Below are 27,262 nucleotides of genomic sequence, written 5' to 3' on the forward strand. Positions count from 1 at the left end.
TCTGGTTCTGCCTCAAGATGATGTGGAAGCATTTGATTAGGAAAGAGGAAAAGATGAGGTATTCATTATTAGGAAAAAGATAAGCTGATAAGCTTGATGCAGTAGAAAAGACCCATTTAATATATCTATTACTCAAATGGCACAATATTGCTTGATTTTCAGGTGCACCCATTAACCATTAATAACATCACCTAAGGAATTCACAATTGTCCTCTGAGAAGGCAGCTATACAGGCACATTAACAAAATCGTCAATGAAATTTCTGACTGCTAAAGGATTCTGTAATAAGCTCTCCCCCTTCTGTTCCTACCTTATTCCTAGGGAAGGAAGCTTAAATGAAACGGTTTTATTTTCTTTCTTTGTCTTTATCTGACACTTGGACACATATCCATTCTGTGCTCCTCAGCAATGCCTTATGTCCCTCCACAACATCCACAGCATTCCCTGAAAATTCAGGACATTCTCTGAAGATTTAATTTATGGCAACAACATTGTCATAGGTGGGTACCGTGTTCCTAGGTCACTGACTACATGAAATTCCTTAAATATGAGTAATCTGGGTTCTGTGAGACTCAAGATCTTTTTTAATGTCTTTAAAGTAGCATGGGGGCACCTGGTGGCTCAGTGGTTGAGCATCTGCCTTTGGCTCAGATCATGATCCCAGGGTCCTGAGATCGAGTCAGTCATCAGGCTCCCAGTGGGGAGCCTGCTTCTACCTCTGTCTGTCTCTGACTCTCTCTCTCTCTTTCTCTCTCTCTCTGCATCTCTCATGAATAAATAAATAAAATCTTTAAAAAATAAAAAATGAAGTAGCATGTAATTGAATATCTAGAAGATAATAACTAAGGAAATGGAAAATGCAGTCACTGAAACAAAGGAGTGGATTATCAAAAAGATAATACATCAGAGGCTGACCAATGGGTATTTCCATCCCTGCAATCTCTAGCTTCACCAGTTTAGATAGATCTGGGTGCATTACTCCTTGGCAGGATGGAAATTTGGGTGAGCAAACTGATTGTACTTTGACCATGACCAGACTTCACAAAACAAAATACTGCATCTTATCCCCTTCTATTCAAATTTCTGAAGATTCCCCTTGGATGAGAGTATGGCAGTCATGTGGATGCGAAATGAAATCTAGGAAATGTGTGCCCTATTGGACAAAACTACGACAAAGGTGAAGAATGATTACTCATGAGGACTCATAAGAACAGATAGGAATCTCCTGGTGCAGGAAATAGTAGGTAAGACCATAATCACATTCAGAGGCTTAAAGATCCTAAGTGGCTCAGTCTTAGTAGCTTCGTATGGTGAACACAGACTTTGAATCATCCAATGAAATACTGTTAATGTCTGCACGTCTGTTGATGTCCATGAGTTTTGAGATGTTGGTGAACAATCAGAAAATCCAAAAAAGAGTTATTAAGTCTTTCATGACCAATTTCAGTTTCTTTAAGGCACAAATTAGTATATATTTATTGGGTAGTCTTTGCCAGGCTTATAGATACAAAAGGTAGCGATACATAATCCTGGCATAAGCATCGTATAGTCTCTTGGGTAAAAGAGATTTAGAAAAAAAAAAAGCCAGGAGCCTTATGTGACCCAGCATAGCATAAATGGGGAATGAAGGTTTGGTGTATAATAGAGTGGTGGGGGCAGCCCCAGTGGCGCAGCGGTTTAGCGCCACCTGCAGCCTGGGGTATGATCCTGGAGACCTGGGATCGAGTCCCATATCAGGTTTCCTGTATGGAGCCTGCTTCTCCCTCTGCCTGTGTCTCTGCCTCTCTCTCTCTCTCTCTCTCTCTCTCTCTCTCTCTCTCTCTCTTTCTGTGTCTCTATGAATAAATAAAATCTTTAAAAAAAAATAGAGAGTGGTGGGACCTTAAGCAAACTGAATAGTAATATGCCCTACCCAATGAGATTTTTTTTTTAATTAAAGTATCATGCTAGCCAGTAAAACCAAGACTGTGGGCTGTATTCCATGAGTGTAGTAAATGCCGATAGGTGCTGTGGGATCCCAAGCTGGGTGCCAGGTTCTGCAGAGCCTTGCAGGGAGCTTGTACAGAAAGGATTAATTTTTATGCAGGCCTGGAGATGCTGTTTATTGTAGCAGGAAGTGGGAAGCCTTGAGCAGCTTGGTGTGGCTGGGACAAGGTACAAGTGGGAGAGGTGGAAGCCATGGCTATACATGCTATTTAATTCCAAGGGCCATGAAAGAGGCAAGAAGATGTCAGCCACATTGGAGAGTAACTGCTCTAGTTCTGTGTTCTAGAAAGATCTCTCTGACTGTTAAGCAGAGTTTTTAAAAGGGCAGACTGGAGACAAGCAGGCCATTGAGGAGGCTGAGATGATAATATAGGCCAGATGTTTCTGCATGCTCACAATTTTTTTAATTAAAAAAAGGTATGCTTTTCTTCTAAATGAATGAAAGAAGAAAAAAATGGAGAAAATCTTCCGTCTTTTTAAGTTTTTCTCAGTGTGTGAGAGCAGCATGTGCCAGAATTTAGTTCTTTGGCTGTTCTGATGATAAATACCAGAGGTTATTAGTCAGGAGTCTCCCAATGTGAAAGACATATTGAACTGATGAACTTTTACTCCCACTGTCATTTTAAAGAGATGGTATATATGCTGATGAATAAGGCACTTGATGACACTTTTTCTTCACACAAAAGATTTTTTACTACCCTAAGAAAATGAAAACTTGCTGCTTTTTTTTTTTTTAACAAGGGCAAGAGGAAGAATGTGTGTTCAATCAGAAAAGCAGAGGCTTAAAAAGTCACCTGCTACCTGCCTCAGGCCATCTCCACCAGGGCTCCACTCTGAGCCATGCCTTAACACCATCCTGTGTTCCCACTGGGGCTCTTGCTGAGGAAGAAAGCCCCAATCCCCTGTGTTGAGCCTGGCAGATCCTCTTCTTCCCTCCCCATGCCATTGACAGAGGGTGATCATCTGGTCTTCAAAATATAAAATATACCTTCCAAATATCATATGTGCCAAGAATTGAAGGGTTTTTATGAGTAAACATTTCTTTGTTTAAGAACCTCTGGAAAAATTGACAAGGCACTATCCAGCCATTCAAGTGAAGATTATGAAATCACATGAAAAATACACAGAACATATTACAAGCCAAAAAATGAAGATTCAGAATTGCACCCATGATAGCAGTAGAGCTATGTAAATGAACACTCCCGGCACATGGGAACAGAAGACCTTGGGGAAACACAATGAAATGTTAACATCGTTTGTGCAGAGTAGGACTTAGAGTTAACAGAGTCTGGTCTCATGGAATCAGTTCTCAGTGCTTCGCCGTTCTAAGACATATAATGAAAATAATACTAACTTCTAGGTTATTATAAGAATTAGAGATAATGATTATAAAGCACTGAAGCAATGCCTGGAAATAAGTGAGACTAAAGAAAAACCATTACGACTTTTAAGTTCATTTTCTCTATTTTCCGAATGTGTTCTGTGGTAAATGGTACCTTATGGTGACTTCAAGTGATGAGTAGCGCCTACTGTTGAGGTTCTCCAAACTTCTTAGGTGCAGATACCACATACTCTTCGCTTTAGTGTCATCACCCAGCAGAAGCTTGCCCACAGGCACACCAAAACATACATGCTGCTTTCTGAGTTTTGGGGCAAAGTGTGCGTGGACAGAGAGGCCAGTGATTTGGGGCTTCCTCTTGCCTCGAGTGTGTGCTCTTGGGCGAATCATCTAACCCTTCTGGGCTTCTGTTTCCTTACCTACAATCCAGGCATTTGGACTCAGTATTTTCCAGTCCTTGGACACTTCGATTTTATCTTTCAGCCAGGCAGTTAAGGATAGGTGGCTTGGGAGACATTTTATTTATTCTAAACTAGAAAATTTTCAAAGGGGGAAGAATCCCAAAGGCCATCTAACTATTCATCTACCCCAGGGCAGCTCTGTCTCTCAACCGTCCCGGGCAGATGTGTTCATTCTATTTTTAACATCTCCAGGGAAGTTTCTTCTGACTTCTCATCCTGAGTCCACAACATTTCTTCTCAGGAATTTAAGAGCTCTGTGAAAAGCAGCACGAGCTTCAAATTCTTTTGCCAAGTCATCTCTCCAGTGGAGGAGTTGGAAATCAGAAACACTGTGAGAATATGCCAACAAAATCCACACGTCCAATCAATCACCAGGCCCTGCCAATTAATTTCTTCATCTTCAACTCTTCCATATTGACTAACACTGCCCAAGATTCAGGCCCTCATCATTGTCCCTGCCAGGTTGACTTTGACAGCTTTTGGTTATGGCCTCTCAAAACTACATTTAATCCTTATTTGTGGCATGTCTCTGAAGGTGCAGGCATCGTCCTAAGCATGCAGGATGGGGCTGTGAACAAGGTAAATACAGCCCCTGACCTCACAGAGCTCACAGTCTAATGGGGTGGAGGATGTGCATCTTATAAACAGGCAGTTGCAATTGATTGTGTCAAGGAGGCCATGATATCATGCAGGTGCTGGTGACAGTATGGACTCTGGAGCTGACAGCCTGGGTTCAAACCTCAGCTCCTCCATCAGCCATGTGTAACTGTGGGAAACCCTAGGTACTTAGTTTCTTCCACTGTAAAAAGGGAGAAATATTAGTGCCTATTTCATGAGATCGTTGTGAGGAAGAAATGCCTTTTTACCAGTAGAACACCGCCTGGCATATCATAGTCACTCAATTAAAACATTTGGTTACACAGAATGGCCTATCTCTAAAACAACTCTGAAAAAGGTGCTCCTTCTCTTAAGGTCTTTTAATAGCTTCCCAGAGGTATGACTTATAGAGCCCTCTAAAATCCCAACCAAGTTCGCTTCTCAGGTCCCATGTCTACCTTGAAATGTGCCTGAACTGCTTCAAGTTTTTCAAGCTTCTAGCATATACCAGCCATCTTGCTCCTCTGAGATCCTGCTCTTGCTGGCACCCCTGGTAAGGAGGTATGGACAGTCCTCCCCTTCCCTGGCTAAGCTCTACTCATTCTTTAAGATTCATCTCAGGTGTCAATCTGTCTAGCAAGTTTTCCCTGTCTTTCTTCTATCTTCCCAGTTTGCACATTCTCTTCAGTATCACCAGTACCTCTGCAGAGCTTGAACTGCCACTTGCTGCAATGTTCGATAACTAATGATGTGCTTGCTTCCCATCCACGAGTTCCTTCCCACTCGTTTTTGAGTCCACAGTGCCTAGGACAGTGCCTGACACACAGAACATACCTAACAAATGTTGGGGAACAAATATTCAGACCAAAAACGTTCCAAGTAGCTTTCAAACTGCATATAGCACTTGGGAGATATTGGTACAGTCGCTTTTTGCCTAGAAGTGGTTGATAAATGTCCCCAAATTTTACTCAGTGAACACCATGTAAATGAGCTGTCATGTTCCTTTGCTTACAAAATTACTTGCCAATTACACTTAGATGATCTCAGTGTAATTGCCATGTAAACTGTACCCTGTCTGAGATAGCCCAAATCATCAATTTAACTTTACCCTTTCATCATATGGTACTTACCACGTAATTAAATAAATGGTCAGTCACCACCACAATTGTGTATCTCCCCAACCAAATGAAGTGGCCACATTTGTCACTGATTTATCAGTTATGACAATATGCAACACACTTCCAGGTATACTATCAGAAGCTTAAAAAATTTAAAAGCACTAGGTACAACTTGAGAAAGAAGTTCCAAATTCATGAGAAAAAAGATAAGCATTATAAAAACTTTGTTTTCCTCTTTAAAAAAAAAAAAAAGAAGGCAGCACTAAGATATAAAGACAAAAATCCTCATTCTTCCTGAGAAGACCTTCTTCCTGAAACCTGAGATAATAAAAACATCTCCAGGGATCCCTGGGTGGCTCAGTGGTTTGGCGCCTGCCTTCAGCCCAGGGCGTGATCCTGGAGTTCCAGGATCAAGTCCCACATCAGGCTCCCCTGCATGGAGCCTGTTTCTCCCTCTGCCTATGTCTCTGCCTCGCTCTCTCTCTCTCTCTCTCTCTCTCTCTCTGCATGTGTGTGTCTCATGAATAAATAAATAAAATCTTTAAAAAACAAAACAAAACAAAACACATCTCCAAGCATTTGAAGGTGAATTTAGCTCTTCAAACAAATCACAGTTTCTTTCAAATAAATACAGTTGTATTTTGTGTGTGTGTGGAAGGTAAATGTATTTTACTAAGGTTGACATTCTTTTCTGATAGACTCATTAATACCTTATACAAAAATTAGATACATGGGAGAAAGATCCTAAGTGTTGACAGTGCCTCTTGGTGACCAAATTTTAATTTGCTTTTCTGGATGCCACCTCCACATCTGGCACAGGTAATCACATTGACTTCCCAGCGTGGCCACATTAGGCAGAGTGGAGTCTCAAACAGGTTCTGTCTAAAGGGACCACTTGACTTCCAGAATACAGTGCTCTGAGGCTCTGATTAAAAAAGAGGTCAATGCTGGCCCAAATATCGCTCTACCCCCTGCAGGGGAATAATTGATGTGCAGCAGCCCCTACAGATGTGGAGTCACCAAGGTGATGGATGGATATAAGTATATTATTCACATGTACATCTGCTAATATACAGGTCCCAGTGCAAACACCAAGACTTAAGAATATTATGTGGATTTAGGACAATCCCTGAAGGACTCCAGTTCCATTAAAAATTTGTTTGGCAGCCTGGGGCAGATCTATTCCAACTCCCACATGTTTCATGCATTTGAGAGGGGGAACCAAAATGCTTTAAAAATAAATTTAATAAATTTTGTAATGTCAAATCATTAACATCCTGTCTAGTCATACAGCCTTCGTATTTTGAAATAGCAACATTAATCTGCAGAATTTTTTTAAACCTTTCTAATATCAGAGTTAATATTTTTGTTTTCAAAAAAAAAATATCTTCCTTGTGTTTTCTGCCAAAGGGAATGAATTACATCCTGAAAACAGGAAAAAACATTCCAATTTTTTCCCTCTATAGGCATTTCTCTTGTCACAAATATACCAGACAATACCCAGAAAGCTCTGTGACCAGAGTCCATTTTTGGTTTGGAAATAGTAGAGGAAATAATTTAACTCACAGACATTCTCAGTTATTGTTTGCTGATTTACAATACTAGTTACAATGTGCTGCCTGTAATGGTTGTAACACTGCTCTTACAAATGCTCATTCATTCATCTAGCAGATATTTTTAGTACTTATTATGCACATACAAGGCTGGGTGTCAGAGGACACTGCAAAGAGACACACAAGCCATCCCCTCAAGGAGGTGACAGTCTGGGTGGATAGGGAGAAATCCAACTTCTCTAGGGGCACCTGAGCTTCTCACACCACACATTCTTCTCAGGTCTCCAACAAAAATGCTAACGATTCCCTCCAAATGAACAAAGCATCATCAAATACAACATGTTTATTTGATCTTCACAACAATCAGCAGATATGACAGGCATTTTTCTGTTTCAGATCTGCTTCAGGCCTGAAACTCTTAACTTTAATATCACTTATACTGAGTAAACTGCTTCGAGATTCCAAAACTCCATGTCACCCGGTAGGTAAGTGGGAACTGCACATAGGCCTATACAAGAAGAGAGGCAGGAGGTGACAGCACCCTGGCTTAGAAGAATTAGGCCACACCCTGGCTTTTGTCTACACAGTGTCCTGTGGCCTGTACGTGAACGCTCACAGTGCAAAGCCAGACTGCAAATATTCTCTTCAGCCCCTAAATAGGAAATGCTTAATAAACACAGTGTTTCCCTGGTATCCTAATGTAAAACAATCATCACATCTTAAAAAGAGCAATAAACAAAATAATAAATTAGTAAAATGTCTAGCCACCAACAATTTTCAAAACAATGAGAACTGCTGGGTATCACAGCCCAAGTCCTTAAACTGAATCAGGCCAAAAGTATATCCCCAGGTGCTCTGAACAGTTCAGGAATCCTTTTAAACTGAAAATGGAAGACAATACTATTTGTCTCCTAGATGTCCAGAAATAGTTATGTAAGCAAAGGAACGTGGTCCGGGGCTCCTACGTGTCCAAAATGAGCTTCCTGTCCCCACACATCAACGCCAAAATGCCCGCATGCTCATGAATTCCCAGCAGAGCTTTCCATTCCCAAGCTACCAAATGAAGTAACTCAAGGCTGAGAACTGAGTATTTTAAATCCCCCAAAGAGAAGTAATGCTGCTCCCCACTAAATTCTCAGCTATTCACCTTAAACTGATGGGAATCCAGGGGAACGAGCAAATGGAACTTCAAAGCTCCTACGAGGCTACTAGCTCTGCTCAGCAAGGCTGAGGGAAGTGGCAGCCAAACTCACACAGCTCAGTCTTTTGAAGTCTAACTGACAGTCTCCCATTAGCTGAGCAATACAGTCGCTGCTGTACAGTGGCAGCTGCTAGGCTTGTGAAGCTCGTCTTTCTTGGGCCAGGGCTGCCTGTCATCTCAGCAGAGGATGGTAGCCAGGGAAAGGTGGGCACCAGGAAGTAGGGAAAAGGAAAGCCCATCCTCTATCTCTTAACTTGGAGCAATGAAAAATGGAGCAGAGGCGGACATAGAAGGGTGAGCAAAAGAAAAACAGCTGAGCATCTTCGGGGAAACTTTCTTGTATGGTTAAAAACTCTGTGAGAAGTATATATTTTTTTTAATGAAACCTATTTAATAAAAAAAAATATATACAATGTAACATGAAGTTCTAAATATATGTTATAAATGCATGAAAGTATCTGTGTGGAGATTTTATTAGCCAGGAACACTACCAGTTTAATCCAGTTTGTTTTTATAAGTACTTAGGGTAATGACACATGAAGATTTCAAACCCTTCAAGGGTACCAAGAACGGTAAACTCTGTCTGCAGGATTTGGTGCTTCTGTGCCACCTTGTGGTAGCCCCCTCAAATTGCAGGTACTAATCCTGAAATGAACAAGTTCTAGAAGGTGGGCTTTACAAGCTACCCCTATAAACACATACTCAACCTCTGTACACACATAAACATGGGCTCTACTCACTTTTCTAGGCCTGTAGAAACATCCATTATTGTAAGTATTGTATTGTATTATAAGTATTACACACTTCCAGTCCATGGGGGCCCAGAGATGCTTCTATAAATAAACACTAATGGGACAAAGAGGAGACTTTCAACTAATGTGTAAAAACAAACAAACAAACAAACAAACAAACAAAAACAAACCTGAATGCTCACTACAGTATTATCTGCAAAAGCATAAATAAGGACATGGCTTAAATGGCCATCATCATGGGAATGATTAAATAAATTGTGGCGCATCCACTCAATAAAAAATTAAGGAGCTGCTAAAAGTGCTATGGGTAATAGATCTTCATGCACTGACAGAAAGAAGTCTGAGATATCTTTAGATACAAAAAGCAAGTCATTGAATAGCATGTAAATATGAATTTTAAAATTCTTAAAATGTATGCACCTTTATATAAAGAGGTCCAAAAGGATATAGAACAGACTGTTTATGCAAGTTATCCAAGGGAGGGTAAGACTTTTTCCTTTTATTTTTATGTTCTTTTATTTGAATTTTGGTTTGAATTATTTTCCCAGTGAATACAATGTTTTTCTTTAACGAGTTCCATAATGTCAGCCGCTGCATGAAAGACAAAGTTTCTTTCACCTTCAGCACATGCTCCCCCATAGTCACCAAGCTTTTGAAACATCTGTCCCCTCTTTCCCATGCAAATCCTTCTTGTAATGTTCACATTCCCTAGTTTTGCACACCCCCAAAAGGCCCTAGAGCTTTGGGCCCACTCTACACAGAGAAGCTTTCTGCCAATTTCCACACTCTTCGATATATTCAAGTCCTGATTAGATTTCTGTCAGCTAGCAGGTAGCAGGCCTTGCTGTGCTATTGTCAAGGACATTAGTAGCCTCAGGGAAGACGAGGAAAGATGAAATAGACACTGCCATTGAGGTTTCTGACCATCCAAAAGAGAACATCAAAAAGAGAACTCTGATCCATCCCCCTCTCTGTCATCTATCCCCTCTCCTCTGTTCTTACCTACCTACCACCTAACGCTGATTCACCTCCTCTCCAGTTTTCTCATGATTAGACATCACTTCATCCATGTATTCAACCACAGCCTCCATGATCTCAGTCTTATTCCACCCATGCCTAGGTAAGCAAACTCCCTGGAGCACACTGGTCTTTCCAGGGCTGGAATCTGAACGTGCTTTTGAGATGGGTAGAGACCTGTTGCATACTTATCAGCCTGACCTTGAGATCTCCTGAACTCTTGATTCCTCAAACTGTGGAGATATCCATGTTATTTTGGAACAGAATCCCCAAAATAGTATCCTTTTAACACACTTTCTATTCACATCACAGACCAGGGACTCATTTCCTTAATATATACAAAACTCCCATAAATCTCGAAGCAAAAAGCCAATGACCCAACAGAAAAAAATAGGCTAATAATATGAACAGACAGTTCTCAAAAAAGAAATACAAATGACTCCTAAAAATATGAAGAGGTACTCGACTCCACTTAAAATACAAGAAATACAAACTAAACTACAATGAAATGCCATTTGTAACTATCAAAGGGACAAAGATCACCAATGTGATAACAGTTCAATAGCAAGCATGGGCACATGGAGGCATTCTCCATGCCCTGCTGAGTATAAATTGGTACAATCTCGATAAAGGACCATTTGGCAATACAGAAAGATTGTAAATGTATATAACCTTTGACACAGAAATTTCATATATAAGGTATTTATCCTAAGGATATACTTACAATGATGCAATGTGATGAATATACAAGCAGATACGCTGAGGCACTGTTTATAATTTTAAAAGGACTACAGCAACCTAAGTTTTCATCAATATAGAACTAGTTAAGTGAATTATGGCATACTCATAAATGGAACACTGTGCAGCATTCAAAAGGATAAAGTAATTCTACATTTGCTCTTTTTGAATTATTGGTAACATAAATCAAGGGAACAAAGTTAAGTACACACATGCATTTGTTTTCAAATACCTTGAATACTGAAAGAATATAAAGAACCAAGGAATACTGGTTGCCTCAGAGGCAGAGAATGGGTAACTGGGAGGACAGAGGTAGGAGGCTTACTTTTGGCTTTCTACCTTTTTATTCCCTTTCCTTTATTTACCATTAGAATTTTGTGTTACAGCCATATACTCGTCATTAAAAAAAAGAGAACCCACACATTTAAAAAAGCTGATAAACATTGTCTGTACCCGCATCTTTCAAATGCTATACTCAAATCCATTTTCCATTATGCTCATGGTTATCCTTTCTCTAAGCCATGGACCTCATCCATTTAATCTATGTCAAACTGACTCTACCCTCATGTAGAATTTACAGTTGATTCATGTTACTCTACTGTTTTAAAATCAAATCAAATCTTCATGGAGTCCCTTTGCTCTCAGAGAAACATTCAATCCATTAAAAAGACATTCAATCTCCTTCACCATCAGCCCCAACCCTACAAGACCCCAATCCAGTTTCAGCCACACCAGATGGCTCACTACACCTCCCTAACTTGCCCATAAAATTTCCTCGCATCTCTTCTCCTCCCCTCTCTATCCAAAAAAATCACAAATGGCCTATGAGGTCTACATTCAGTTATTTCTTTGAGCCTTCCTTACTCTCAGGAAGAAGAAGAAGAAGAAAAATTTCTCTCTGTGTTCCTATCAGTACTTTGCTTATCCTACGAGAAGTTTACTGTTCAAAATTATATTACATTTACCATTTATGGCTCTATAGATGACTACATTTAATCTATGGTCATCTCTCTTAGATTGCAAATCCCTGGAAGAAAGAAGCCAAACTCATTTATCATGTATTCCTAGCACCTACATAATTGCCTGGCATGCACAGGTGCTGGATAGATGAACTCTTCATCACCATTTCTCCCCATGTTTTCTTATTCATCAAACTGAATTAAGAGCATTGTTCCTCCAACGTTATTTCTATGTGGCTGGTTAATGTTTGCCCAGTATGACATGGTATTGCCTGTGCAAATTTATCTCCCAAGTTTAAATCAGGCCCTTGTGCTTTATGGTGTCATAGACTTTGCATTCTCCTACTAGATACCTGATTGGCTATGGATTTAAAAACTGCTGTTTTCCTGCAACTGGTTTTATACAACGTGGTGCCCATTTGGTGAGTTAGGCATGCATAAAAACAACTTGGGAGATCAGAGTTATCTTTTCAGAAGCAAATATGGACATGAACTGAAATCTCTAGAGGGAGAAGTTGCTGTCCTGCTCCGATGCTTTACTCATAAGCCCTCTAAGTCTGAAGATATTATAAATTCTCTTAGGGGAAAAAAAATCTAAATAGTCTGCCCAGAACTATTTATGAGGCTTCTTTAAAAAAAAAGATTTTATTTATTTTTTCATGAGAGACATAGAAAGAGAGAGAGGCAGGGACTCAGGCAGAGGGAGATGTAGGCTCCCTGCGGGAAACCCGATGCAGAACTCGATCCCAGGACCCTGGATCATGACCTGAGCCAAAGGCAGACGCTCAACCACTGAGCCAACCAGGTGCCCCTATGAGGCTTCTATTTATGATGCATTGAGTCAAAAATGCAGTTTTTTGTGACTTCTCTTTCTTTAGCCACTAAGAAAGGTAAAGAGAGAAACAACCTAAACGTCCATCAGCAGGTGAAAGGATAAACAAACTGATAAATCTATACAATGAAATACTACTCAGCAACCAAAATGAATAAGCAGTTGAAACATGCAATATCCTAAAACTAGGTGAAAGAAATCGGGGGGTGGGGGGCGGATGAAAAAGAGAGACGGAGGACATATATTGTTTGATTCCATTCATGTAAAATTCTAAAAAGTACAAAATAATCTTTTTTTTTTTTTTTTTTTTTTTTTTTTTAAATTTTTATTTATTTATGATAGTCACAGAGAGAGAGAGAGAGAGGCAGAGACACAGGCAGAGGGAGAAGCAGGCTCCATGCACTGGGAGCCTGATGTGGGATTCGATCCCGGGTCTCCAGGATCGCGCCCTGGGCCAAAGGCAAGCGCCAATCCACTGCGCCACCCAGGGATCCCCAAAATAATCTTCATAGTAACAGCGGATCAGTGCTTATTTAGGGATTAGGGAAAGGCTGGGAGAGAAGGTAGGAAAGAATTATAAAAGGGTGGTAAGGAAGCTTTTGGAGGTGATGGATATATTCACTATCTTGACTGTGAATATGGTGTTATGGCTGTATACATTTGCCAATTTGTTGAAAGTTTTAGATGTATATATTTTAAACATATACAACTTATTGTATGTTAGTTATACTACCATAAAGCTGTTTTAAGGAAAAAAGTAGACAAAGGTGAAGAAGAAGGGAATCTGTCCAAGAGCATAAGTATACTATCTGTTTTAAAAGTGGTTTTCAGAGAAGAGGGATGCTCAATACTCACAAAATACCTTTCCAGAGTGACATTTCCCTGAGAATGTCATTTTCTAGGAAGACAGGAATTGTTTTTTGAAAGGAGCAGCCAGGTTGCAAGCAGATGATTAATTATCATGGAAAATCATTGATGTATCATCGCAATTTCACAGTATTTCTTACAGTTAAAATAAGGCTCCTTCATATCTCTCATAAAGGTATTGTGAAGCTTTAATTGATTTGTGTTGGTAAAAACCCTTGGTTACTGTCATGGAAAATAATTGAATTAAGTATCAAAATATAAATGTGCAACTTTTGTTATTGTCTTTACATTTGTTTTCTTTACAATAATCACTGCAGGGTGCCAGTTCTTCTAACACATTGTTAAACCATGGAAGACACCAAACTCAGGGGCTTGCATGTCTGTTGATTTAATGTTAAATTATAGAATCTATAGAGGTGTTTAAAGGAACTCATGTTTAAAGAAACTCACATAACTATCTCTACATACTGGATAATCTTGTAGGTACCACTTGCCCACTCAGTGAGGAGCAGTAATGACTTATGCATGTTGAATTCAAGGATATAAATCTCTGAGCTTAGTTGTATACTTTCTTTATGGGAAGGCAGGCATTCTTTGCCTTCTTTTGAGAAGAATAACTTAATATTAACTCAGCACCACAGTAAGGAAATACAATAAAAAATATAAATGACAGTATTGATCAGGAGGACAAGGTAGACATTGTCCTCAGAGACTGAGTAACTCAGAGTTTGTTTGAGGGACGTTTAAACAACAGGCTGCATCTAGAGCAACAGGCACTGCATGTAGTATAGCAGTGACTCAATAATTGTCCGTAAGTATCACTGCCAATCCACGCACACTGAGTCTTCAGTAACTGGTAGCCAGCATTATTCATAACTTCAGAAGTCAAAGTTGTGATTGTGATTTAGCATTCACCGAGCAGATCTGGAGAGCATAGTGCCTCACTATTTGCAAAGCAGAGATGAAGATGCTCCTATGTTATCTCTATTCCAACCAATATAATTAGGTGATGCTAGAGAAAACTCATTTCAAGAAAGTGTTGATCATTAGGTAACAACAAGGTTATTCTTTAAGAGATAAACATTTTAAGAAGGACTCTTTGCTGTGGATCTAGTGTAGAGATCCACAACAAAGGGGATGAGGGGTGCACATTTCGGAGGAGACTGTCATTATGAGGCAGGTACACATACGTGCAATTCATTATGGGCAGCGGTAAAGAGTTTGGCAACTGATTAAAGCTAGAATGCAGTAGTCACAGAAACATGTGGCAATTTACATTTAAATGTAAGTTAATTAGAATTAAAAATTCATTTCTTCAGTTGCTTAAGCCACATTTCAAGTGCTCAGGAGATACATGTTGTGAGTGGCTCCCATGTTGGACATTGCAACCTTGAATATTCCATTCTCACAGAAAGTTCTACTGGATACTGTTGGGCTAGAATGAGGCAGAGGCCAACACGGCAATACTAAGAAAGGAACTCTGTAAGGGGGACTTGAGAATGATGAGTGCGCATTGGTTACAAAGAGGCCATGTTGCTCAAATCCCAAAGAGAAGTGAGACCCTGGTTCCTACTCTCCTAGCCTGGCTTTCAACAAATAGCCTAGGGTTAAAGCCCTCTTCATGTCCCCATGCCCTCTGGGACCTCAAAAACTAAATGTGTGTTTTCCATAAAATATTAAATCAAGAGAAATTAAGACAGCACACTTAATGTGAAATAAAGTTCATATACTCCTGTTTAAACACAGATTAGAATTTCTGTCAGAACAATGCCAGTGAAAAGTTGACATTCTAATTAATACAATTTACATTATAAAGCGCTGAATATCTTTATCTTGCTATTATGAAATGCCCTCTTTAAAAGAAAAAAAATCAAGTTTCTACTGAACAGGGAATTGAGTACCAAGGGCAATATGTAAAAACCCATGTACAAGAGAGGTGGTTAGGGTCACTGGCATTTTTACACACCATCAACCCAGGTCTCTAAAAAGAGAAGCAATACACTCATCCTCTTACACATAGTTTTGTCATCTTTTATCATCCACAAGGCTATTTTCATGCAGCAATAGGATTTTGAGACTGTTTTACTTGCAATGATATAAAACATACTGCAAAAAGTAAACACCAAAAGCCTAAAACATCCTCTCTCTCCTTCCCCTTTTCTCCCCTCTCGTCTCCCTCTCTCTCATTCTCTCGTTTAACATCACAGGGAACTGTCTGGAACTCTGTGAGCTTGCACACGTGTAGGACTCCCACACAATGTTTATTCAATCCAAATTCTGAGTGTGTAAGAGGGGCAGAAAATCAACCCCACAGTTGGGTACCCAAGGATCCGTGTTCATTGCCTTTGTCAATTTTATGCTATCGGTGAAAGGAATAAAGATGAGATCCTTAAAGCTTGAATTTTCATTTCCTATGACAACGTGCTTTTTCTTCATGCTTTATCACACTCCACTACTTGGTTTCCACCCCTTCATAATTGATATCGGCCATTTGAAGCATTCAGTAAAAACCTCATGAGGTTCATCAAATGTCCCCCAGTCTATAATTCTTGCTTCTAACATATTCAGAAGCATATTCATCCAAGTATTTTCCACTTCCCCTCCATGATTTTCCCTGTGCACAGGGACGAGTGTAATGACAGTTGTATTAATTATATGCTGAAAAAACCACATAGCAGCAAAAATGATGGAGATCATCGTTTTAAATATTTTATTAAAATAACCCAGTGTAGAACAGATAATGTAGACCCTCTTGATAATGAGAGGTTCATTAATTTTACAAGAATTCTAGAAAGCTTAGAATGGTCATCAAAATGATCTCTTTCATTTATTTATTTTTTTCAGAAGAAGAAAACCTTCAATTATAGCTTTAGAGAACAGGAGCTTAGTACATTTTTAAGTTAATTACTTACCTTTCTGGAAACAGTTTTGAAAAAATAACTTGAAATATGGAGGATTTAGATTTCATAGTATATGACTTGAAATGCCTGTAAATTTTCAGCCTTTGCAGTTTACCCCATTAAAACTTGGTTTCATTAGCATATAATGACTTCTGATAAATAAAATTTATATTCCCCCATAAACAAACAAGCAGTGCATTAAAATCTTTTCCATTACTAACAGCACAAGCAACACAGTCTTGCCTACCAAGTGTGTCTCCAGGTACAGTTTAAGGCTGTCCGTCTCTGCTTTAGGGGGTGTCCAATTCTCAGTGGTTTCCATGGCTTCATTTAACCACTGAATGAATTCATCCAGCTTGTTTACAAACCCCTTTGTGACAGAAAAGAGAAGGGGGAAAAAAGGACAAGAAAAGCATGTTAGTTGATCATTTCTTTAAAGCCAATCTTAAAAATTCCAAACCTCATGGAGGGTAAAATTGATAGCACTCCATTCCCATTCTAGTTCCACACTGTGGAATGGCATTTCCACTATTCCAGGCACTGAAATCTATCAAAATGGAAGGAAACTGTGCGTGATTCCCTCGCAGCTTTTCCCCAGGAACATTTTTCTTTTTTTTCTGAGAAATTTGGATTGGATTGTCAGGAGTCTTTATAAATGTGTCTTCCAATCATCAAAACATTTCTGGTGTCTGACAAGTGCCCCCTCACCAAAAAATCAGGTCAGGTCTGCTAGGAACCCTCGCTGGCTTTGGGGGATAAAAGCATTCCCGGAAAGATGGTGTTCTTTACTCAGAAGCCAATGGAGTTGAGTTGCCTTAACTGAACTACAAATCTATTTTTAAATCACATAAGTGTTTAAAGGGATTTGGATGAGTTCTACTGACAGCCCAACTGTCTGTGGCTGAGCCTGGGTTCTAAGAAGCAAGGAAGGGTAGAGGAGGTGGGATCAAGGAGCAAAAACGTAAACACCTGAGTCTGGGTGTGTCCCACACATAAAGAAATGTTCTCGGCTAAGAAGCACAAATCACAATAATCTTGCAATTTCTCAAATAGTGGTTATAAAAATCTATTGACCATTTAAAAGAACACATCTGTAGAAACGGAAAATATTTTGAAAAAAATGAAAGCCCAGTTGTGAACCTAAGGGAAAGAAATGGGGCTGGGCGCCTGCTTTCCATGTCTGGGGAAACAGCACCACCTGGAGGTCGACAGGAGCAAGGACAGGCTTCTGCATTTGTGCCCACTGAAATGGCTTGGGACGCTATTTTCCCTATTAAACTTAACCCGTTCTTCAGATTTGCCTTTTGATTAATTTTGATTAATATCTCTAATGATTAACTGAGGATATTCTGAGACTGAATTGAGAAGAGGCGAAAATTCATTTTCTTTATCATGCTTCTCAGAAGCTAGGCCTCTGTTTTCTCCTAAACAATAGTTTAAGATTTATAACCCTTTAATCCCAGCAGTTGATTGGCCTCAAAATGATTATTAAAAGAAGAGAAAATGGGACTGAGAATGGTGGCAAGTGAGAAAGGCTGACAAATAGCACTCAGAAACACATTCCTGTCTGTCAAAAGGAGAGAGAGCAGAGATGTGGGCATGAAGGCCCACGGTGTCCATCAGATTGTCTCATCATGCTCTGGCATGTCCTCAGCCCATGAGGAGCTCAGCCAATCATCCCACGTGGAAGTATATCCTCTGTTTTCCCATGTTGCTAAATGTTATCCAAACTTACCCTATTTTATTCCTACTGTGCCAAGGTCAGAGGATAATCACACCCATTCTTTTGCAAACCCACCTTAATCAGATTACTTTGGTAAAGCCAATAAGAAATATCATGTTGGGGTCATCTTAACTAGAAACTAAGGCCTATGCATTTGCAATTGCCAGGGCTGGAAACGAGGAGGTAGTTTCACATGCCTCAACTCCTAGCCTCCAATTCCAAACTAATGACATCACTGGGGCTTCCTTTGGTCATCACTCAGAAGCATTTCTTCCAGGTAAAGTGAAAACATATCCAACAGGGATGGTTTCACACAACACATTCCCCTGCCAAAGGCATTTTTCTGATGATCCACCCAAATCATCCTATTCTCTAATTTTCTCATATTGTATCTTGTTCTAAATGCTAGGAGTCCATGCCAAGTAATTCCTTTTGCCCTTTCTCATCTATTGAGGGTATCAGTTTGTCTGCTCTTTCTCCTTTTCTACATTTCCATAGATTTGAGGGTTGTCTTGTTTTTAATTTCCTCTCAAATATTTGAGTCTTTTTTTTTTTTTATTCATCCATGAGAGACACACAGAGAGAGGCAGAGACATAGGCAGAGGGAGAAGCAGCTTCCCTGTGGGGAGCCTGATATGGAACTCAATCCCTGGACCTCGGGATCATGCCCTGAGCCAAAGGTAGATGCTCAACCACTGAGCCACCCAGGTGTCCCAGTACTTGGGTCTTTTAACACAGATGTTACTTCAGGCTCACTTTCTTCAGTCAAGCATTCCCACCTGTTTAAAACAGCACTCCCCAAGTCCCTCTTTCTGGAAGATTTCCCACAACTTGGAATACATAAATTCTTATTTGACTTGATGTTTACCATAGATCCCTACAGATGTGTACAGTAACCTGTGAGCAGAAACAAGGGTAGAGTGTATTAGAACTGAAGTCCTAATTCTTGATGTTCTCATAACTAATTTCAGTGAAAAATTAAGACACACTTTGTTGGCTACATGGACTTACAGAAATACCATCTATGGAAGCTCATCAGAGTATCAGAATCTAGATGGTTGATAACTGTGAGATGAAATGATCTTTTATATTATTAAGTAGTATTTACTATTGAATTTGGACTTGAGTGGTTTTATCTGTAAATTGGTTTGGGAAGAAAATTAAGTCAGGAAGTAAATTATTTTGGAAACAACCGATTAAATCCAAGAAGACCAATAGTAGAAGACATTATTTGAAATATAACCAGTTATATACTATTTATAATCTCTTCCTCCAAAAAACAAGCAAACTAAGCAACATGCATATATGTGATTGCATGGGTACCTCATCACAAGAGGTTAGTCTCAGCCAACGAGTATTAAACAATGTGTAACAGATTTCCTAACAGAACCATGATTACACAGTTAGTTGAAATCCATGAGAGGCAGATTAGGCAAACTCATGGGACCCAGGTGAACCTTTCTGGATGATCTCTCTGCATAGCCTAGCCAGACAGCAAAACCAAGGCTATCTGATTCAGAGGAAACAGAGGTCCTGTCAAGGCTTCCCTCTGGGTTTCCTCTAAATTATATCCCTACTTCACCAATTCTCATTGGTTGCAACCTTTTCTCAACTCTTTTCTTGCCGGTGCTAAAAAGTTCTGTTGCCATCACAACAGAAAGCTGGAAAATCCTTATAATCTTATAGTAAAAAGCTTAACACCCCCTCCTTAGGGAGCTCTTAGCTTTCCACCTCCCCTCCTGCTAATAGGCGTAGCCACAAAAATATAAAGAGGTCATAAAGGCAAATGAAACCAGAGTCCATCCGATTCTTGATACCTTTGTCACCTGCTGTTTTTCCACCTCTCTCAGCCTCTTTATGTGTGTACTGTCACCAGTGTTCTGCGTAGTGGACAGTGTACTGTGTAGTATCCCCATATCAGAAGTGGGCCCCTTAGAAAGGCCAACTATGTGCCACTCTATATACTGAACCATGCTGTGTGTGGAGAACTCACATTTGGATGCATACAATAAATATTTGATGCTAACTCTCCAAAGCTCTGCTAGAGTCCTTTGTGGTGTGAGTGAAGGAAAAGGAGGTAACATATATAACAACACAGGAAAATGGGGAAAAACATAAAATTCATTATGTAATGCAGATCAAGTCCTAGTATGACAAATACCTAGTATGACAAATACTCATTCACTTCTTTAACCAATATTTATTAACTACCTACTCTGTATAAAGTGCACTGCTGGGCATTGTTGGGAATAAAAAGATAAATATCAATGCAGCAAAAATTTCGGTAGAACATAAAGCATGTCTAAGCACTGGCCTACTCAAGTCAAGTAATTTGAATAGTCAAAAATTTTTTACAGTCAACAAAGAGTTGGAATATTCTCCTGGATTTTTCTGTGAAACATATTCTGTCTGTAATCAGAATTCTGTCTGTATCCAAATTTGTTATTATTCTCGGTATTTGACCCATCTGTGTTCATTTCTCTAACATTCTGAGTTCACACTTACATACTTTGAGAGTCCAAGATGACTTTAAGACTCAGATTTTCTTCGTGACACAATCCAAGGTTGCCATCGCACTACATAAAAGCACATTTTCTGCATGGTCGACTCACTGCTATGGGCTGAATTACCAATCTCTGAAAGGCCCCCTTACAGCCTTCCTTGTTTAAACTCCTGCTGAAGTATCGTACCTGCGTACCTGCATAGCCTCTTTCCTGTTGTTCTCTACCACCAGTTTCCTGACTGTCCCTCTCTGCCCCTTCTTCTTTGACCCTTCTCTGCCCCCTGCCAAGCTCTCTAGGGGCACACTGAGTGTGACTCAGTCCACAGGCCCCTGTCCTCCCAGACCCCCCCATAATTGTATCCTTTTCCATGGGTCCTTAGACATATTCATATCTGACACATGTTTTGAGTCTATAAGCTAACTCTTCATTAGAGCCAAGCCAGGATTCCGCACCCAGAAGGATCCACGTTGGTCATCCAACAGTGAGAGAAAATGGAATGCTGTCAGCCTTGTTACCACCACTTGACAGCACACTCCCCACTTTCAAATCATTTGCATTTTAAAAGTTCCTTAATGAAGTGCTTCTTTAAAAATCTTACTTTTAAACTTTCTAAGGCATCAATCTCTTTAAAGACTAAGCAGCACAAAGTGCATGCAAATGTACACTCTCAGGTTTGTAAAAAAGTAATCTGCTAGAGCCCTCAGCTGGTTCACATACGTTTGAAGATTATACTCACAAGGAAAATTTACCCTCGAGTCTTACAAATAGCTACACTCTCAAGACAGGTTAAGAATGCCCATTATTTCATTTAGTTTCCTACCTATTTCTCTCTACAGCAAACCTAGTTTGGCTAAATACAAACTGTGGAGGTATGACTATTGCCCTCCAGCAAGGCTGTCGTATGGAGCAGGAATAAGAAGGGAGCGCCTTCCTTGCATCAGGTATGGGGCCAGAGCCAGCAATACGGACAGCGGGGAATGGGACATGGTCTCTGCCTTAAGGTACTGAAAGCCCGGGGCGGGGGGGTCATCTTGCATAGAATTCCATGATTTTTAGACCACACTGAAATTGAAACCTATTTCTCTAAGAAGCTAAAAGGGGACATCTACAACAGGAAGTAGACGCCGTGTTGTCACAGGTGTATAGAGTGGTGCTGAATCTGGTCAATGTACAGCTGAGGAAAAAGAGGGCCAAAGAAGGTCAGGGACTTGCCTTGGCGGAGTTAGCAGAGTTGGGGCCTGAACCCACATCCCACTCCACAGTCAGTTTCTCTCAGAGCACCACACCAACGTCCAGAAATAGTATTCTCAGAGAAGCAACAATTCTTCCCAGCCCCACAGTCCTGGCACTGAGGTAAAATTCTCTGAGCTGTTGGTTCTTTCCCTTCAAATTCACTGTTTTCTCTTCATTCTTCTGAAAGATCTTTGATGAGGCTCGACGCTTAGCAAGGAACATACACCTTATTTTTTTTTCAAGCACAAAATCACTGTAAAGTTCACTTGTAACCTATGGAAAATTTCAACCAAAAATGTGAGGCAGTTACACGCTGGAATTAGCTCATTCTATCAGTGCCTCAATGATAGATGAGTCTGACTCAGTTTCATCACAGAGAAGATGGCCCTTGGTTCTCAGGACTTTAGCCAAGGACCTCAACTGCTAATTTCTTCTTGTTGTTAGACTGTGTGTGTGTGTGTGTGTGTGTGCGCGCGCGCGAGCGTGTGTGTGTCTGTATGTGTGTACACCCTCAAAAAGATTCTCATTTCTCAGTGGACAAAGAAATCAAGCATGATGTGTGACCTTGTCTAGATCAAATTAGCTGCCTTTAGATGGGGACCCACTGAAGGGCATTGAAAAAATGAACTAGTTCACTATATTTATGAAAAAATTGTTCAGCCTCTACTGTCAAATCTTTTAAACCTTTATTATAATGTATTTACCCCTTTCTTAGTATTCAAAGATCCACTGAATCATCTCATTGGAACAATGCTACCAGAAACAATATGCGATCCTCAAACTGCACTCAATGTATGCTAGGACCTTTTAAAAGTATTTTTATACAACAGATAATTTGAGCTTCATAAATACCCTGTGAAGTAGGTAGTATTGTGACCTGTTTTACAGGTGAGAAGACTGAGGCTCTGGGAGGTGAGACCTGTCCAGTGCCCTATGGCTAGAAAGTAGTGAGCTAAGAATGTGAGTCCAGATAGCCTCCTTAGCAGCACATGAAATCATGAAAGGCCAACTGATCTAACAATTTGTCTAAGTCCCTAGCAGAAATTAAAAATTGAAAAACATTTAAATGAGGATTAACTGCAGGGGGCAAAAGAGGTTATATTAAAAGAGGGGGGAAAAAAAAGACATTCCCATCATGAACCAGTATGGATATTATTAAGAGAACAGTTGCTGCAACCAGACAAAACTGAATTTGAACCCAGGCTCCATCTACCTCTTACTAACAGCATAAACCAAATGAGCTACCTAATGTCTCTGAACCTCATTTTCTTCATCTGTAAGATAGGGACAGTAATATCCATCTTGGGTTTACATGAGGATTTCAAGAAAAATAGATTTTTTTAAAAGTCTGATGTAAAACTAGGGCTTAGTAAATGATTTTTTAAAATAAAAAGATTTTATTTTTTCACTTATTTGAGAGAGAGAGAGAGCAAGCAAGTCAGGGGAGGAACAGAGGGAAAGGGAAAGAGAGAGAATCAGACTCCTCGCTGAGCATGGAACTCGAGGCCGGGCTGGAGGCCACGACCCTGAGATCATGATCTGAGCCAAAATCAAGAGGTGGGTGACACTCACCTGACTGAGCCACCCATGCACACCTTAAAAAATGATTTTTAAAAATCATTCCTAATTAATAAGTTCTGCTTTGATCTTTTATCTCATTCACTTAGAAAGTTTTGATAATTCACTAAGCATACAGCACTGTGCTAGACCACAGGGGAGATGGATCAGAAAAGTCCTCACACAGCCATGGGATGAGAGGTGGCACCAACTGCTCTGGGCATGCAGAGGAGGGAGCCCTGCCTTCTGTCTCAGGTGATCCGATGAGGCAACATGAAGGAGGCAGCACCTAAGCCTGCAGGTCAGCAGGGATTTCCCCAGCTCCTTATGCCACCAGTACATCTGAACAGGATGATTCTCCCTTAATAGCCAAATGTTTCAGAACAATCTGGTTTACCTTTTTGAAATAGGCCACACGATTTGGAGCCAATCTTTACATTAACAATGGCTACCAGCAAGTAATCGCAATCCTCTTACCCTAGGCAGAAGGAAGCTTTATTTAGGCACCAATAACTGGAAAAGTTAGAACTCCACTTAGAAATGAAATAATGCATTGAGATTTTATACGTATATTCACTGACATATGTATTCAGTCTCACATTTCTGGTTAATTCCTATACACATAGTTCCTATATGAAATGCCCAATTTAGGTTTTTACACAATAGTAGTCAAATGCAATTTACCTTTCCTAGTCAGCTATCTATGTACTTAATGTGCCACCCAAGACCCAGAGGCTCAAGATAAAAGGCCAAGAAGTTAAAAGAGGTGCTTTGGATTCCACTGCCTCACACGTTTACCCATGTTCCTACCCACAAGATCTAACACAGGGTAAGTAATTGACAGAAGGGAGGATATGGTGTGTGCTTTGAGAAAAAAGATTGAAGAGAAAATGAAATGGTTTAAGGCAGTTTTAACTCTGATGCCACAAGAAAACTCAAACGCTGAAATGTTTTATGAAATATTTAAGCTTCTTTTCTAAAGGTTGAATGGGATGACTTTAGAATATAAAAATATTCCTGATAAAATTATCCTAGAATAAAAGTGAAAGGCTGTCGGTTGGAAAGAAAGAGCATTAAAAAAAGGCATGGAGTGGTATTATCTAAAACTGACCAGGTGGGAAGTCCTATTCTGAACTCAGTATCATGTACAAAGGATAAGTAGAGCTGATTCATCATCTTCAAATACCGTTGACGATAGTTTCAACTGGGAAAAGAAGAGCCCAGAAAGATCCCTGATTCTGATGATGGAAAAGAGTTTCCTCCAACAAATCCAGGGTTTGAGTTCAGTTGCTCCCTATTGGTCTATAAAAAAGAAGTAATCAACAAGTTTAAGGGCAAAACAAGATCAAAATACGTATCATCAAAGTCTAATAAAAACAGAAATGAGTAAAATAATTGGGAATAAACTGGAACTAATAATAGATCAATATTAATTGAGCACTCATCAGGTGCCAGGACAACATTATGCTTCAAGATTCCCACACCGTCTGTTTTATAGAAGGGAAAACTCAAATACAGACAAGCCCAAGTACTTACACAATACTTTTGCAGGAATGAAGCTGGGGATCCTCCCAGGGAGTAAGGCTGCCCCAAAGCTTTGCTCACATCCTCTAAGGGAGATCTTGCCTCAAGCACCCCAATCCTCCAGGGGGAATGAATGAGCAAATCAGATCATCTTTATCTACCTCTAAATCCCCCAAAGAGGACCTGAGATGGTCACACCTTAGAATTTAGGATTATGATAATTTAATGGCTTCACTATAGGTATTTCACATCCAGTATTATAAATAGCTATACTGAACATTTGGGTGATGACCATCTACCAGCTATTCCTCTAATAGCTTATGTAGTCATTTAGTTTTCACGAATTTTCCTACTGTACAGATGAAGACGCTGAAGCCTAGAGGAATTATGTAATTTATTCAAGGTTCATAAAGTCACTAAACAGATAATAGTTTTGTTCCAGAGCCCAGAGTAGTGAACTACAGAGTACAGAGTAGTGAACTACTACACCACACTGCCTTTCTTTTCTTTTCTTTTCTTTTCTTTTCTTTTCTTTTCTTTTCTCTTTTCTTTTCTTTTCTTTTCTTTTCTTTTCTAAGATTTTTTTTTTCATCAGAGACACACAGAGAGAGGCAGAGACATAGGCATAGGGAGAAGCAGGCTCCCTGCGGGAAGCTGGATGTAGGACTCAATACCAGGACTCCGGGATCATGCCCTGAGCTGAAGGCAGATGCTCAACCACTGAGACACCCAGGTTCCCCCACACTGCTTTCTAACCAGACTTACTCCCAGGAGGTTCACAGAGAGAAAAACATCCACTGTGGCCCATTCTTATTTCCCAAGCCTCTGGGAGAACCCCAGCCCATGCCACACAGCTTCACCCAGTCCCATCACAGCCACCTCTGCTTTCAATGAGTCCCCACACTCTGTGCTCTCTCTTTCCAGTCCTCTTTTCCTCCTTCTTTCTTGACCACTGCTTCTCATTTGTCTTTTTCTTTTCTTTCCTCATCTCCTAGTCCCTACCTTCTCTTGGTCTCCTCTCCTCCCTCCTTTCTTTCGCTCCCCTCCCTTCCTCTCCTCTTCCCTTTCCCTGTTCATTCCTTCTCTCTTTGTCCCATGGCTTTTGGTCTCCCCTGACCTAATTAATTGCAGTTAATTAATCTCTCTTAGTAAACATTTCCTGTCATGTCCATAAAGTCATGAGGCTGCTGAAAAAGGGGCTTCTCCTTGACACTGAAGGACAGAGCTGACAGTACTGTTAGAACCCTGTATTTAGATTAGCTCTAAATACTTTCCTGATTAGTAAGACCTCCTTGCAAATCAAATATCTGGAACAAGAATGCAAGTGGCTAGATGAGAGTGTTTATAAAATGCTAAGATTATCTTTTCACATGTCTGTTGACTATATGTAAAAAGATGCTCAACATCACTAATTAGGGAAATGCAAATCAAAACCACAATGAGATATAACTGCACACCAGTCAGAATGGCTAGTATTAAAAAGACTAGAAATAACAAGCGTTGGTAAAGATGTGGGGAAAAGGGAACTCTATTGCCAGGAATGCAAACTGGTGTAACCACTGTGGGAAACAGAATTAAATTCCCTCAAAAAATTAAAATTAGAAATACCATATGATCCAGCATATGGTATTATGGGTATTTACCCAAAGAAAACAAAAATACTAATTGAAAAAAGATATATGTACCTCAATGTTTGTTTGTTTGTTTATTGGATTTTATTTATTGATTCATGAGAGATACAGAGAGAGAGGCAGAGACACAGGCAGAGAGAGAAGCAGGCTCCATGCAGGGAGCCTGATGTGGAACTTGACCCTGGGACTCCAGGATCACGCCCTGGGCTGAAGGCAGGCTCTAAACCACTGAGCCACCCAGGGACCTGTTTGTTTATTTATTGCAGCATTGTTTACAATAGCAAAGATAGGAAACAACCCAAATGTTCATTGAGAGATGAATGTTTAAAGAAGAGATGGGGGGATATATATATATATATATATATATATATATATATATATATATATATATATGAAAATCCCTCAGGCTTAAAGAAGAATGAGATCTTGCCATTTGTGACAACATGGATGGATGCAGGGGGCACTATGCTAAGTGAAATACGTCAGACAGAGAATGACAAATACCATATGATTTCACTCATATGTAAAATAAAATTAAAAAAAAAAAAAACAATGAAGCAAAAACAGACCATAAATACAGAGAACAAATTGGTGGTTGCCAGAGGGAAGGGTTGAGGGCATGGGCAAAATGGGTGAGGAGAAGTAGAAGATACCATTTATGGCTTCCATTTATGGAATGAATAAGTCACAGGGATAAAAGGCACAATGCAGGGAATATTGTCAATAGTATTATAATAGCATTGTATTGACAGATGGTAGCTACATTTGTA

General features: G+C 39.9%; 1 protein-coding gene across 5 annotated transcripts in view; it reads right to left on the reverse strand.

The window, feature by feature from the left end:
• AKAP6 (A-kinase anchoring protein 6) overlaps positions 1-27,262 on the reverse strand; it is a 486,958-nt gene that overhangs the window by 231,395 nt on the left and 228,301 nt on the right. For all 5 annotated transcript variants that reach the window (XM_041758859.1, XM_041758854.1, XM_041758855.1 and 2 more), the window contains one exon: positions 16,568-16,690. In XM_041758859.1, the coding sequence (XP_041614793.1) occupies positions 16,568-16,690 (123 nt within the window). The remainder of the gene's footprint in view (positions 1-16,567; positions 16,691-27,262) is intronic.

Source organism: Vulpes lagopus, chromosome 6 (genome assembly GCF_018345385.1).
Source record: "Vulpes lagopus strain Blue_001 chromosome 6, ASM1834538v1, whole genome shotgun sequence".
NCBI lineage: Eukaryota > Metazoa > Chordata > Mammalia > Carnivora > Canidae > Vulpes > Vulpes lagopus.